The sequence below is a fragment of the Alligator mississippiensis genome, chromosome 12, assembly GCF_030867095.1.
Source record: "Alligator mississippiensis isolate rAllMis1 chromosome 12, rAllMis1, whole genome shotgun sequence".
NCBI lineage: Eukaryota > Metazoa > Chordata > Crocodylia > Alligatoridae > Alligator > Alligator mississippiensis.
The window spans coordinates 55,065,658-55,080,369 of NC_081835.1; the positions used below are offsets into that span (position 1 = coordinate 55,065,658).

General features: G+C 44.1%; 1 protein-coding gene and 1 long non-coding RNA gene across 2 annotated transcripts in view; both read left to right on the top strand.

Moving 5' to 3' along the window:
- The window catches only part of TLR4 (toll like receptor 4), a 30,729-nt gene extending 21,942 nt beyond the window's left edge, over positions 1–8,787 (top strand). Inside the window, exons 4-6 of the mRNA XM_059715576.1 lie at positions 800–940; positions 1,346–1,512; positions 4,920–8,787. Of these exons, the coding sequence (XP_059571559.1) occupies positions 836–940; positions 1,346–1,512; positions 4,920–7,179 (2,532 nt within the window). The 5' untranslated portion in view covers positions 800–835 and the 3' untranslated portion in view covers positions 7,180–8,787. The remainder of the gene's footprint in view (positions 1–799; positions 941–1,345; positions 1,513–4,919) is intronic.
- Positions 8,788–10,730: 1,943 nt separating this feature from the next.
- The window catches only part of LOC132244473 (uncharacterized), a 174,612-nt gene continuing 170,630 nt past the window's right edge, over positions 10,731–14,712 (top strand). The window contains exon 1 of the long non-coding RNA XR_009455906.1: positions 10,731–11,158. This is a non-coding gene — a long non-coding RNA (uncharacterized LOC132244473). The remainder of the gene's footprint in view (positions 11,159–14,712) is intronic.

Here is a 14,712-nt window from a genome sequence, read left to right on the forward strand (position 1 = left end):
GCATGGCCAGAGTCACTATATCTAGGGGCAAAATGTTTCTGTAGTGTTGTGCAGGATTTCAGGAGGGAGGAGAAATTAAAGATCTTGGGGACATGCAGCAGGAGGATAAAGGGGCATGGCTTTGTCCCACTGGACCTGAAAAAGCAGCAGGGATGGCTTACAAAGGTAGCTTTGCATTCTGTGCACCGGAGCAGCCACAGCTCTTCTGTGTTCATTATCCCACTATATCACTTCCCAACCCATTGTGATTTTTAAAACTCCAGCGCTTACCTAGCGCCATGCTCATCCCTGTTCTGCTAGAGCTGGAAACAGGGCACAGGGACCAGAAAACACCTTGGTAATTCTCTAGCCTTTATGGGAAAACAAAGCACATGATGGTAACTGCTGTGCAAACATGCAGTGCATCTAATTCATTGAAACATAGCAGTGTTACCGTATTGGAACATCTGACCTGTCTTCCTCATAAAGTCTGGGTGTTGATGCAATGGCTGGTTTCCATGGAATCTTCTGTTTTCATTCAATTTACTCCAAGCAAGGCTGAGGTACTAGTCAAATGACTTCCTCTGAAGATATTTTGCTTCCTCTTGGCTTCATGCCTTCCCACGATTTATATATATATATTTCCTGTTAACAAGTCACTGAAAAGAAGATCACTGTACAGCGAGCACGTCTTGGAGCTGATTAATTTTCAGTTTCACTTCCCCTGCCTCCTCCATTTGCACTTGGGAACACATCAGGACAAGGAGAATGAGATGCAGCATTTTAGGAGTTTTCCTTAGCCAGATTTTTTGATTTTCAGTCATGGTTATTTCTACTGGACTTTCACATCTGGAAGATGCTCAGGAGAGGGGTTTGCTCCCCATCAACACTCTTCACGCTCTCTTTGGTCATGCCTTTCCTGTCACAGTGCTCAGCTGGCAACTTCAATCCCTGCTTGGAGGTACGTGATCTCTGCATAAGTGTGACATCTTATTTTTTTCCGGGGGACTTTTCTTTTGCCTGTGGGACCTGTGCCTCTAGCACACTACTGCTTCTATAGTCTGCTGTGGTTTTTTTTCCCAACAAGTATCACCAAACTTTGTTTAATGTAAGTAACAGATAATGAAATCTCTGGCTTCAGAGCCCACAGAGAATTTAGCCATTAGCTTAGGAGATAGGAATATTACTATAAGAGCAGAAGCAGATGTTGGAAGCCATGAGGCACAATTCAGCTCATGTAGTAAAGCTGGAGAATGTGTTTGCTATACAGTTAGGTAGGCTACCTTGTCATTTTCTGATGGTATCATTGTCTTACACTTTGAGGAAAAGCATGTTAATTTGTGAATTGGGTTTGTGAATGTTGCAGGTGGTTCCTGGCCTGACTTACAGATGCATGGATTTGAATCTCTCCAGAGTTCCTGCTGAAATCCCGCCTTCCACCCAGAACCTAGATCTGAGTTTCAATCCACTGGGATCGCTGGGCTCAAATAACTTCTCAGCAGTCCCTGCATTGAAGTTTCTGGATCTTGCTCGGTAATGATCCTTTCGTATTACTATTCAGGAAGATGCAGTAAACATATTACATTTTGAAAATGTTAGATTGCAGTGTTCCATCTTTTCCAACTTCATTCTTTTTTTATTTTTGGCTGAAAACTATTTACAACGTTTGAATATGCAAATCATGTCAGTTGCCCCCCCCCCCCCCCCCAATTGCCTTTTTCAATTAATAAACTATTTAACCAACACAGTTTTTTGAGCTTTGTGTGGCACAGGTGAAATGGTGTTGGGTGACATGGTGGGCCTCATATTCTTTTAGATGCTTTCTTTTGGTTGAGAAGTTAAATTACTTTCACCACAAAAACTGATTTTGTTTTGAAAAGTGGACTAGGTAAATTAGATTAACATTTTCTTTCTTGCTAAATAAATCTGCTTTATGGGAGCATCCTATTTAAAAAAAAAATTTTTTTTTGCTCCCATTGGCCCTGCAAAAACAACTCAGAGGGAGTGAATGGGATTTTCTTTCTTGTGCATCATCAACAGAATTATTTACTGAGCCCCAGTCAATGACTCCTAGGGTTTGACAGCATAGCGGAGACAAAGGGTGGCTGCAGGCATAATTTAAAGGCCATTAGGAAGTGCAGGTAGAAGTGAAGGTCCTGTTGGACTTGCAGAATCTTAAGTGCTGGTGACCACACATAGGATGGACGCACAAGATTGAAAGTCCTAGCCTGGCTCTTGGGTAGTGTTTTATAGCCTGGCAGTAATGAAATGAACATCTTTCTACTTGTAAATACAGCATGTTTGTTCTGCACCTCATCTAGAGGTAATAAATACAGCAACCCACAGCTGTCCCCCTTGCAGAATAAGATTGCACTTTACAGATCTAATGGGAACAATGAATAATAATAATAGTAATGATTATATATGTGGTGGCATTGGTATGCATGGCACTCGGTAGACATGGGTAAATTAAGATTCCCTACCCATACAGCCTGCCTGTAATAACCTGCCATTCAGACTGTGTCCTTTCTGAACCATGTCCTCTTCTGAAGGAATTCTGTCTACTGGCAGAGGGCCCATGTCTGGCTGTACAAGTCACTAGAGCCTCACATGGACCTTGAACTATAGTGACAAGGGATGCCTAAGGGCCTTGCATGACAGATCTGCCCTGGGCAGAATTTCACTCTTCTACAGAGCACATCCAAAGATGTTGAGTGACTGCTGCCTTCCACATTTGCCCAGGGTGTGCCCTAGTCTCTATATTTAATTCCCTTCTGAATTTAGGTATCTGCCCCATACATTGTTACAGTGCTCAGGTTTACAAGTGGCTGCATATCTGTAATCTAATTACTTGTGAACTCTCATTGCTTGAGTGAATGCTTGACCTTGGTTTTCCATTGGGACAGTGGCTGTCAATTAGCAGCACGTGCCACAAGTGGCACATGCAGCAGCTTTGTGTGGCATCTAGAATATCCTGCAGGGAGAATGGCAGCACATAGAGCAAGGAGAAGAGTGCAGAGCAGTGGATCAGGGAGGGGAAAGGGACTGGAGTGGCACTAAGAGAGGGGACAGGTCTTACCTTGTGGCATGGCTGCCAAAAAAGGTTGCCCCCTTCCTCCACTGTATTAGGATATTAGGAGTTGTTCAGCAGGTCATGTTCTGTCCTATCCTATGCGTAGTTTTCTTTAGATTACTAGGACCTCAACTTTCATATCTCATTAAATACATGTTCCTGACTTCACATATACCCCTGTTGCTTGAATTGAAAAACTGAGGCTATAGTTCCACAAAATCTTTGAACATGTTTAGGCATACCCCATATTCAACTAAGTGCTTAAATACAGACCTAAGTGCAGGCTGAAGTTTTTCAGATGGACAGCTCAAATTAGGCCAAAATCTTTTAGGCTAGTGGGGGCCAGTATTTTTGGCAGGCATGCTATAAAGCCCCATGCCCTCCCTGAGTGCTACTCTGATTCCCTTCCCATGCCCAACCGCCAATCTGCCACTCTGCATCTGTGCTTCCTGCCCTGTCTTCTCTATGTGATCTGCTTGTCTGCTTTCCGCTCCCTGCCTTTCTGTTCCCTGCTTGATCTGTTGCCCTGTTTCCTTCCTTTCCTTCCATACACAGAGGCTGCTCTCATACCACTTGTGGTACATATGCTACAGGTTGGCCAGCCCTGTTTTAGACCAAGCTTTAGAAGTTTATGGTTATAGAGACCAAGCTCCTGAGCTTAAACTTTACTGTGTACCTCAGTTGGTTGGTTGTAGTAGGTTGGTTGTAGTGGTGCCAAACATCAGTCTGGTGTCTATACATGTGCTCCAGGGTGGGGGTGGGGGCTGAGTGTTTTAATTAGAGCAGCTCCTGGACAGTCTCTCTAATTAAAACGTTGCAGTGTCATGTGTATTCAGCATCCCATGTTTCAAAATGGCCACAGGGGTGTTTAATTAAAGCTCGTTCAACGAGTTTTAATTAAAGTGCCCCCGCCACCATTTTGAAACAAGGAACGCTGAATACACGTGACACTGCAGCATGCTGGAGTGTTCCAATTAGGACACTGCAGCAGACACAATTAATCTAATCTAATTAGAACACATCAGAGCACGTGCATAGGCACCCTTGGTGCTAAGGTCAAATATATAACCTCATGCTAAGGGAATATGGTGAGTTTGCACAAAGGATTTCTGAGTCTGCTACTGTTTTCAGCTAATGGGTTTGGTCTGTTAGAACAAATGACTGAAGAATTTGGGTTCAAATCATGCTGTGCAGTCCAGGCAGATTCCTTTACATATGCACCACAGAATTTCCCTGCAGGAATCCAGATGAAGGTCTTTGGTTTGTTTGTAACTCCACTGTATTCCTGTGGGTCCTTAAAAATAATGTAAGCTGAGTGCCAAACTGAGCACCCCATTCCAATGAAAATAAATAGGAGCTTGGTATTCAAATCTCCTAGGTGCCTTCTAAAATCCCAGTCAGGCACGTTTGATTATGCAGAAACCTTGGAGCATCTTTGCATGCTGCTGATGAGGACTGAGAGATGTTAAATGAAGCCTGCACTATGTCTGACTCTAACCAGAGTAGTAAATCCCACTCTTTTATATTTAATTCCAGATTTAGGCAGGAGAGGTGAGATGTGAAAGATGCTTACTATGTGTCAATACTCATATGCTTTCCCTAAACTGATTTCCTCTTGCCTGATTGGGCAATTATGCATCTGTAGGTGATAATGTTGTGTTCTCACATAGGGCTAGGTGATAATACTGCCCTGACTTAATAATGTTGTGCCAGTAATGTTACTTTGTTTGGTAATGCTGCATATGGGGAACTTCACCTGCCATGATAATCCTGCATCTGTGCCCAGTGCAGTTCCCTGGCACCTGTGTACATGCATATTAGAAGTGACAACATTTCAGGTATGTCATTCTTCTTTCTTGTATAACAGGTGTTGCCTCCAGACAATTGAAAATTATGCCTTTGAGGATCTTTGTAACCTGTCCACCTTGATTTTGACTGGAAATCCCCTCCGGTACCTTGGTCCATCAGCCTTCTTTGGTTTGTCATCCCTGCGAAGACTGATAGCCGTAGAAACCAACATATTCTCTCTGGCTGACCTCCCCATCAGACACTTACATACCCTGGAGGAGTTGAATGTGGGCAACAACCACATAGAGTCTTTGACACTACCAAAATACTTCACCAACCTGACCTCCCTCAGATTCCTGAGCCTTCAATCAAATAGGATCTCGTACATCTCCAAAGGACAGCTGGATGTTCTGCAGGAAAGAAAGGGACCCTATCTCACATTAGTGCTGTCTTTGAATGATATAAAATATATTCAGCCAGGTGCCTTTGAAGGCATTCAGCTCCATGAGCTTTCCTTGAGAGCTTGTTTTAACAATTTCACAGTTATGAAGGATTGCCTCCAGGGTCTTGCTGGTTTGCAGGTCAATAGACTCATCCTGGGGGAGTTCCGTAATATTTGGAGAGTGGAGAACTTTCAAAATGGGCTCCTGGATGGACTGTGTCAAGTACAGATGCAGGAGTTTGTGTTCATCTGCTTCAAAAGGTTCAAAAATAACACGGACACGCTCTTTGAGTGCCTTCTCGATGTCTCCACTATCCGATTCGTGGACCTCTACCTCAGCCAAGTGTCAGCGGTTCCTGAGTTCTCCCAAGTACAAAGCCTGGAATGCAAATTGTGCAAGTTTGGGGAGGTTCCTGCGGTGAAGCTGTCCCTCTTCAAGAAGCTAAGAGTGCTCCGGATTACCAAGAGCAAGTACCTCACTAACTTCGTGAAGGGCTTTAAGGATCTGCCTAGCCTAGAGGTGCTAGATCTGAGTGAGAATGAGCTCAGTTTCACCATGCGCTGCTCCTTTCTTTTGGCTGGAACCCCAAATTTGAGGCACTTGAACCTAAGTTTCAATAATCTCATCACCTTGAAGGACCCTTTTAGTTGCCCGAATGGACTGTTATCCCTGGATTTTCAGCACTCAATACTAAAAAACTTTGGTACGATACCTCTCTTCCGCTTCTTCACAAATCTCACCTACCTTGATATTTCCTACACTAGTGTTCAGATCTTGTGCGAATGTGTCTTTTGGGGCCTGGAATCCCTGCAGGTGCTCAAGATGGCTGGCAACTCCTTTAAGGACAACAGCCTGGCCAACAACTTCAGGAATCTAACCCAGCTGCGCACCCTGGATGTTTCCAATTGCAAATTGTTGCAGGTGTCTTCAAGCACATTTGCAAACCTCCGGAACCTGCGAGATCTCAACATCAGCAACAACAGGTTGAAGACTCTTGACAGCATGACCTTCCTGCCTCTGCAGGCCCTCACTGTCTTGGATTTCAGCAACAACCAGCTAACATTCCTGACGCATACAGCTCTGAAGAGCCTGATAGACAGGCTGATCTACCTGGACCTCTCTCACAACATGTTTGATTGTTCCTGCACCCATTTAAGCTTCTTTGAGTGGGTCAAGAAACAGAAGCAGTTGCTTCAAAACATTGAGAGGATGGTTTGTAGTAGCCCTGTTAACATGAAGAATGTGAGTGTGCTGAACTTTGATCTATCCAACTGTCAGCTCAGCATAACCCTGGTGGCTGTTTCAGCAAGCATGGCCCTTGTTGCAGTCCTGATCATGTTCCTGATTTACAAGTACTATTTCCACCTGTACTATGCGGTGGTGCTGCTCAGTGGGTGTAAGCATTCCTCTGAGAGGGGAGACACCTATGATGCTTTTGTCATCCACTCCAGCAAAGATGTTGACTGGGTTAAAGAGGAGCTGGTGAAAACCATAGAGGAGGGAGTTCCCCCCTTCCGCCTCTGCATCCACTACAGAGACTTTGTGCCTGGGGTGCCCATCGTCTCCAACATTGTCCAGGAAGGATTCCTGAGCAGCAGAAAGGTCATTGCTGTCATCTCCAGCCACTTCCTAGAGAGCCAATGGTGTAAATTTGAGTTTGAGATTGCCCAGTCCTGGCAGTTCGTGGAGGGCAAAGCTGGAATCATCCTGATTGTTCTGGAGGAAGTGGATAAGGCAATGCAGCGGCGTCTGCTGGGGTTGTCCCGGTACCTGAGGAGGAACACCTACCTGGAGTGGAAGGACAAAGAGGTCAGCAAGCACGTCTTCTGGAGGCAGCTGAGGACAGCCTTGCTAGATGGCAAAACATGGAACCACGAAGAGGTCAGACTAATGTGAACAGGCCACCACAGGCTTCTCTACATCCTGTTCCTTCTCTCTCCACCTGGTTCTGGCTGAAATCCAGGGTTACGGTGCTGGTTCTGCAGGAGGCATGTCCCTCAAGCAGCCTGTTGGAGTTGGAGGAATTTAATTGGAAGAGGAGAGTGGCAAATCCTGCAAAATGCTTGCTGTTGGTTCTGTTGCACCCTTTAAAGCAGGGGTTGGTTGGAAACCTACAGCCTGTAGGCTGGATCCAGCTTGTGAAACCATTGGATCCAGAGTATGCGTGCAGAGGTTCGGCTACATTTGAAGGTGGGGAGTTTTGGCCAGGGGTGATCTCCCCAAGCTGCTGTGGAGATAAGCAGAGTTGGCTGCTGGGTCCCAGCAGCTGCTTGGCTCTAGGCAGACTTCCCCTGGGCCGAGGACCGCAGGACTCCAGAGTCCCCTGTTGGGAGACAGACAGCCATGCTGGAGCTTCCAAGCCATATACTTTTGAGCTGGTATGCCAAAAGCCCTAGGAGCCCCAGCTCTAATTGTGGCAAAATTACTTGCAAGGTGGAAGCCCTGTTTTTTGGCTTGTGCTGCTACCATGCTTTCCATCTTTGGTCCTGAGCACTTGTGGTCAATGAAATCAGTGAGTCACTGAAAACCAATGGAAGTCACTTGCGTTCAGCAGCTCTGAAAATCAAACTATTCCTTTTCTGCGATTGCTTCCAGCCTTTCTACTGTGGCTATGTAAGGGAGTGTCACCAGAGACTGCCCTACTTGCATAGGCTTAGGCTTGATTGTGTTCACGGTACTTGTATGTTCTGGCCAAAGTTAGTCCGTGGGTAAGCAAGTGCCACTCTCTGATTATCACTGCTTACACCAGTGTCTGTAAAGTGCTCTGGTAGCCTATGGGGTCAAATGAGCTGTAGACATTTTAACTGATGAAGTTGTTGTTTTCCAGAGTTCTGATGATAAATTATTAGGGCCAGCTCCTGAGAGTTTTGCCTTTGGTTTATTGGGAGCAGGTTTGACCTTTAGTATTGCCATGTAGTGGAATTTCTGCCTCTAATAAATGAATGAAGGAGGGGAGGTACATAGGTTAATGCAGTGGAGAACTGAATGTATCCCTGCCTTGAGAAAAGTCCTCTCTTGGACAAAGTGTTTGGGAGGGTTCTTAGGGGATGTATTGCTAAATAACAGATTGCCCTTTTTATATAACTATTTGGAAGGCCTCAGGTATGATTAATCAGTGAGTCAGACAGCTCTTTTTTAAACTAGCACAACCCTAATGAAATCAGTGACACTATCCTAATGTAAAACAGGAGCAATGCAGTCATGAATCAGATCTGTTATTTATTCAAGAAGAGAGGCCTGATGCTCCTCTCTCTCCCATGGGCACAGGTCAAGAATATCTCCATTGCAGCCAAGTATAATTGATAACAAAATGAGGCAAAAGCCTGCTCAGAGATCATTTTAGACTTTGTGGCTTGTGCTGGCATAAGCCAGATTCCCTTTTCCTCCTTGTGTGGTGGAGGAATACTCACTGCTGGAAAAAAAATAGTTCACTCTCTGGTGTCTTTTGTTTCAAGGGAGGAACTGTAAACGACTAATAAAACAGGGATCCACTCTGCATTTGCATTCTCTAGTGAGTTTGTCTTCATTTTGTATTTGCTAAGTATTGTTGCAGTAATTTCCAAAGTGCTGTGTCTTTTATGTCAGGTGTGATTGACAGCCCTTAAGCACGGGGTCTTGCCAAACAAACCTGCCTCCTCACCCTGGGGTGGAGGCACCTGAAGCCCAGGAAGGGGCTCTCCTCATTGAAATGACTCCAAGGTTCAGTAAACAAGGGCATTTCTCAAGGTACCTGGGACTGAGGCTAAAGGAGAGTAGAGGACAAAGTAAATATTAGTCTGGATTTCAGCAGCTACAATTTAAATTAGAAAATGAAAGGGGAAAAATTAAATGGCGTGGGAGTTACTGCTCCTGAATTTAACGACACTGAAGCAGCATCTTCCTCCCGCTCTGTGGCTCCTCCACAAACAATTCACTGTATAAATGTATTTCTGGCACAAATAGCAGTGTCCTAAGATTCTTGATTATAATGATAATAATGGGTTTCTGAAAGCCTGCAAGTAGTTCCGGGAATTATAATAAGGGTTTAGGACAGATGTGTTGTTTCGACAGTGAGTGTTTGTTGATTATTGAAACAAGCTGAACAGAATAGCTGGGGCTGTGCCCATAAGAAGCTTGGAGATACACAATTTAAACACAAGCCATTCAGTCATCATCCTCCTCCACTTCAAATACATACAGCATCCCCCTTGCTGAGACAGATTCACAAACTGCTCCAGTTGCTGGCTGGGAGCATGTGCAAAGACCATAAGTGCTTTTGGAAGGTGTAAGCAGAAACCAAACCCAACAAGCTGGGACCTGGAGACAGGGTATGCCTTTCCAAGGGCTTGCAGAGCCCTGGGACAGTGTCAAACACATGTTCTCAGGCTTTTTTTTTTTTTATTTAATTTAATTATTATTTATCTTCAAGCAAGGAAATTACTCTGTCCCCTGGTAGCCCCTCACGATCTAGCCTTCCAGTTTTCTCAAACGCATGCATAGTTGGACCTAGTGTCACTTGGCTTTCATACTGGTTTGGCTTCTGAGAACATGGCAAGTTGATTTCTTGACCTGCAGAGATCTTGGGGAATACACTCTGGTATAGACGGTAGCTGTTTCCTTAGTGGTTAGAGTCAGCATCATTTGCAAAGGGTAATAGGAGATACTATGTGGAGCACCAGTGCTCAAAGGGAGACAACCTGGTGACATGAACATCTCTAGATGGGCTCTGGTCTCCACCATGGGCAAAAATTACCCATGCAAATGTAAAAGTAGGCAGCACTTGTGCCATATAGGAGTGCACAGAGCCTCCAAGTTGGAATCAGCAGCACCTGCTGTCCATGCTGAAGTGCTTTGTGGACAAGGTTAAGAGTATTCCTGCCTCTCTCAGAGCAGCTCCAGCTCCTAAAATATCCTATGACCAGCGAGGAGAAGATACTCCATGTGTCTGGCCTCAGAAACATTGTGCATTTGTTGCCCTGGGACAGAAAGGTGGCCAACCAGAGTCTTGTGTGAAAAACGGATTCTTGCATCCACAGGCTGCACTGAAAAATAAAAACAAATAATTTCATTCAAAATTAGTATTAGATATTTCTGGGTGAAGCAAACAAAGAAAAGAAATTTGAGGTTGATCAAAACGTTATTTCATTTTTGTTTTGTTTTTTAAGACCCTTTCTAAAAAAAAGGAATTTTGGGAATTTTCCAAATGAATTATCAAAATAAAGAGACCTCCCTCCCCCTGAAAATACATTTATTTCAGTTCAAAAGTGCCTATTAAATTCACACTGAATTTGGTAAATATATTTTGGTTGTGCCCAAGACTACATTTCTCTGTGATTAGACTGGTGTAAAAAATGTCACCTATCTCTGTTGCCTGCCCCCACTTCTACAAGGTGTACATAACTAGAGATGTCTGCCTGCTGTACCTGTCTCTGGTTCAAGTTATTGCACTCAAGCCAATGAGTGCAAAATCAAGCATTTCCCATTGAATCTCGATCATTAAGTCTTGTCTGCAGCTGCGTGTGCTCACATTTGAATCAAGTACAGCTGATCAGCGCAAGCCCTAAGTGTAGACAAAGCTACTGCTTGTTCTGTTGGATTTTCCCCTTTTTATTTACAATGCAGATTCCCAAAATCTTCAGGCCAGCATGGGCATAGTGATTTGACCACAGGGCACTGGAGCTGATTCTGTGTAGAGAAGGGAAATGGCAAAAAAATTGGTCCCCTAATGGTAAGGTTGGCTCTGCTTGTTCTGATCATTACTGGTCAGGTTATTTCTTCACTTAAACATTTGATCTGAGTGATGCCCTTGCTACTGTGAAGTAGTGATCTCCATGTTATTGCAAAACTGCTTTTATCTTGAGGATTTCTTGGATGCTGACTCCTGGAGTGGTGCAAGGTGAGTGATGCTCTACATTACTTTTACCCTGTTCCTTCCAATGCATTAGTAAATACTGTCAATGCCAGCAAGAAAAAAAAAAAATGTTTTTTGGGGGGTTTTTTTGTTGTTGGGCTTTTTTTTTGTTTGTTTGTTTGGTTTTTTTTTGGAGTAACTGGTTCTTGACAAGAGCTACTGGAGAACTTCCTACTGGAGAATGCTGCTTTTTCTAAACAAAGGCTTCCTTTTGTTGTGGGAACATATTGGCTTGGATGATTTTGGGGGCAGGGCATTTCAACAGAGTTGAAATATTCCACTTTACCGTGTTCTGAAAGGCAGGTTCGGGCGGTTTGGCTTGACACTTATACCATTTCTTTTCTTTCCTATTACCAAGACAATAAAAAAGCTAGAATCAAAATGTTGTCCATGCAGAATGTCTGGGTTGAGCCCAAGCATTCAGTCCTTTTGTTTCATGGGAAATTTCAGAATATTTTGGTTTTGCTCCAGTACAGCAGTTTCTCACAAAATGCACATTGATGTGTCTGCACAACTCTTCCCCTGACTTTGTGCTCGTTTGTACACAGGGTGTGGGTAGCTCTGTACATGAAGCAGACTTCCCTGACCATTGGGAACCATTTGTAAAATATACCAGATAAAGTGCCTTTTGCAAAATATCTTGGATCACGCATGGTAGATCAATACAAACTGTCTGGGGTCAAGAGCAATGGAATGAGGCAGCAAGCAAACGCTTCTTTAACCTGCTTTGAAATCCTAACTCGGGCTGAGAGTTATGACTAGCAGTACGAACATACAATCTGCAGAGGAGGGGGCCCAGTAACTAAAATCCCAACCTCCCTCTGCTTCAAGGTTGTATCTAAGGCATATTCAGTCACCTGATCTGACCACACCAGTCCGGTGGGAAGAGATAGGAGTCAGATAAGTCCGAGGGGGCTGTTTTATTAAGGGCTCTGAAAATCAAAAGGAGACCTGGGGGAAAAAAATCAATGAAGGATTTAACTGGAAGCTAATATAAAAATGTAACTGTGCTGTGGCTGCATAAATGCAGACCGAAGAGGGGCTAGAGCCTGGGACTTTGAGCCCTCAGGATGAAACTCACTTCTTACCCAGGGGTATATGGGCCAGTGAAGCTACTAGTGGCCAGCACAAAGACAAGGCAGCACCTCAGCTCTTAAGATCTTCATTAACATTGAGATGAGAGGGTGAGTTGCTTTTGAAAGCAGTATCCCTGATAATGTGTTATCTTAACACCAGGTTTTGGTGCATGTGCATGGAGCTATGAGCCGTATCTATGCAGAAAGTCCTCCACCAGCAGCTATTAGAGGTAAACTGGGACTGCAGTGACTTCTCAAGTGCTTTATCACCATGCTCTACAATGACTTCTGGAGGTTGAAACTGGAAGTGGAGGTGCTGACATTCATAGCATTACCTGCTGTGATTTCTGCTGGGAGAGGCTGAGATTGCAAGAGCAGAGGGCTTTTGCTTAGCATCTCTACAATTCTCCCTGCGTTGCTTCCCACAGGGGTGGGCGGTGGGGACTGAGCATTGGTCTGTGCAGAGCCTGTCCTCTAAAAATCCCAGCTCCAGACAATATACAGCAATGTAGTTTGCATGATTCTCTCCTTGTCCCGAGTATCAGCAGTTACAGGAGAACAGATTCGTTTGAACAATTTTTCATTACCTGCAGTCATCAGCCTGTTCTTTTCCACATGGTGAATGGGACAAGAGAGGGACTGAGTCACTGTTTAAATCTATTTAAATGCAAATGAAACTCTTGTCCTGAAGCCCCATTATGTGTGCAGTCCATACTATGTTGCAAGATCCTCTCATACATTCTGAAATACTCCGGTTACCCATGATTCGAGTGTTTGCAATAAGCACCACTGTCTTTCTAGTCATCTAATCACATACATATTAGAGAAGCAAAAACAGCATCTTAGGTACCCAGAGTCTCCACAATCTTAACCGCTTCATCCCAGTGACTCCTCCAGTCTCCGAAAATCCTGATGTCTTCTACCAGGCCATGACTGAGGTTGTCCAGAACCCAGACTGGGTATGGTAGGCTTTATAGGGAAAGAGGGAAATGTCAGTGTTGCTTGGTTACCAGACCTCTTTTCAGTGTGTAAACTGCTGGTACTAGCTTTCATTTGGGATTGCAGCAGGTCACAGCTTTACCAGACAGATAGTTGGAATCAACCAAGCTCAGCATCCTCCAGAGAGTCACAGCCTGGAAAGGTGAAGGCCTCCCTTCTCCACTCCATATCTATGTCTGTCACTGTTTCTTGCACGTTGGCGGGTCTGCATGCATGTGAGCCTTTAAAGGATGTTTATCCTTCCTTATCATACATCTAAGAAGCACCACTGGAAAGACATAGTCCAATGTTATACACAAATCCAGACCTGCCATAGTTGGTTATTCTCCTTCCCATGGTACAGATACAAAACTATTCATGCATATAAAATCATGGGAATGGATAGTTGCTCAGTCAAGCCAAATCTCTACTTGCACTGTAAATACCTCTGAACATCATAATGTTGCTGTGTCCGTAATCCTCAGCTGACCTCCTTTCACTAAAGCCAGGGTTCTTTGTCAAATGAGCTGAGGATCAACATGTTTGGACTTTCTCACCAAACCATATTTACAGAGTATTGGGGGTGGGGGATGGGGTGGACCCATAGGAAGGTACCTATAATATATAACATGACTTGGGATCCTCAGTGTGGTTCTAGTGGGAAGATGTCTCCACATCATATAAAATATTACCACCCATTGGACCCCATGTTATGAAGAATATTATTAGATTCATCACTACAGTGCCTTTTCCCACAGTACTAGCTGGTGGTCTCAGCTAGGATCGAAGGGTCTGGAGACCAAGCTCCCCCTCTTCTCTTTGGGTTGCTTTTTCTTAGATAGTGCTTATCAATGTGTTCATGGAAAACTTGATGTGCTGCTGCCTATCTATGCAGGCCCTAATTCAATAAGGTGTTTAAGCACAATCGTAACCTTAGGCACATCAGGAAGCCCCATATGACATCAATAAGTTTGTATAGTGGAACATAGCCTGAGGTGTCTTCTTTCCTCTGCCCCCAAACTTCCTCAACAATGGTATTCAAAAGAAAGGCTAATATGTTTAAACAAACCCATTGGAACTGAAACTCCCATTAGCTCATGTTACCATGGAACCACTGGCAGTAGTGACAGTCCCTTGATTTCAGGATGATTTCTACCCTGGCTCATTGATGGGTATTGAGGTGACTTAAGACTCCAATCCTTGAGTTACAGTCTCATCCACAGAAGTTGCAGATCTTTCCACAGAGGAGAGTAGGCTGTAGACTCTTCTTTTCCTTCCTCTGTTCTCTCTTTTCTGCTTCAAGAGCAAGATGCTTTATCTCAAAACAAGCAACCACTTGATTAAATTTGCAGTGCCATTGGAATTGGTTGACAGCCAACTTCTCTCAGCTCTTGATGTTGGCATCCATTTTTTTGAGGTATGCCTTCAATATGTCCTTGTAGGATTTCCTTTGGCCACTGCAAGATTTGAGGCAATTACTAAGTT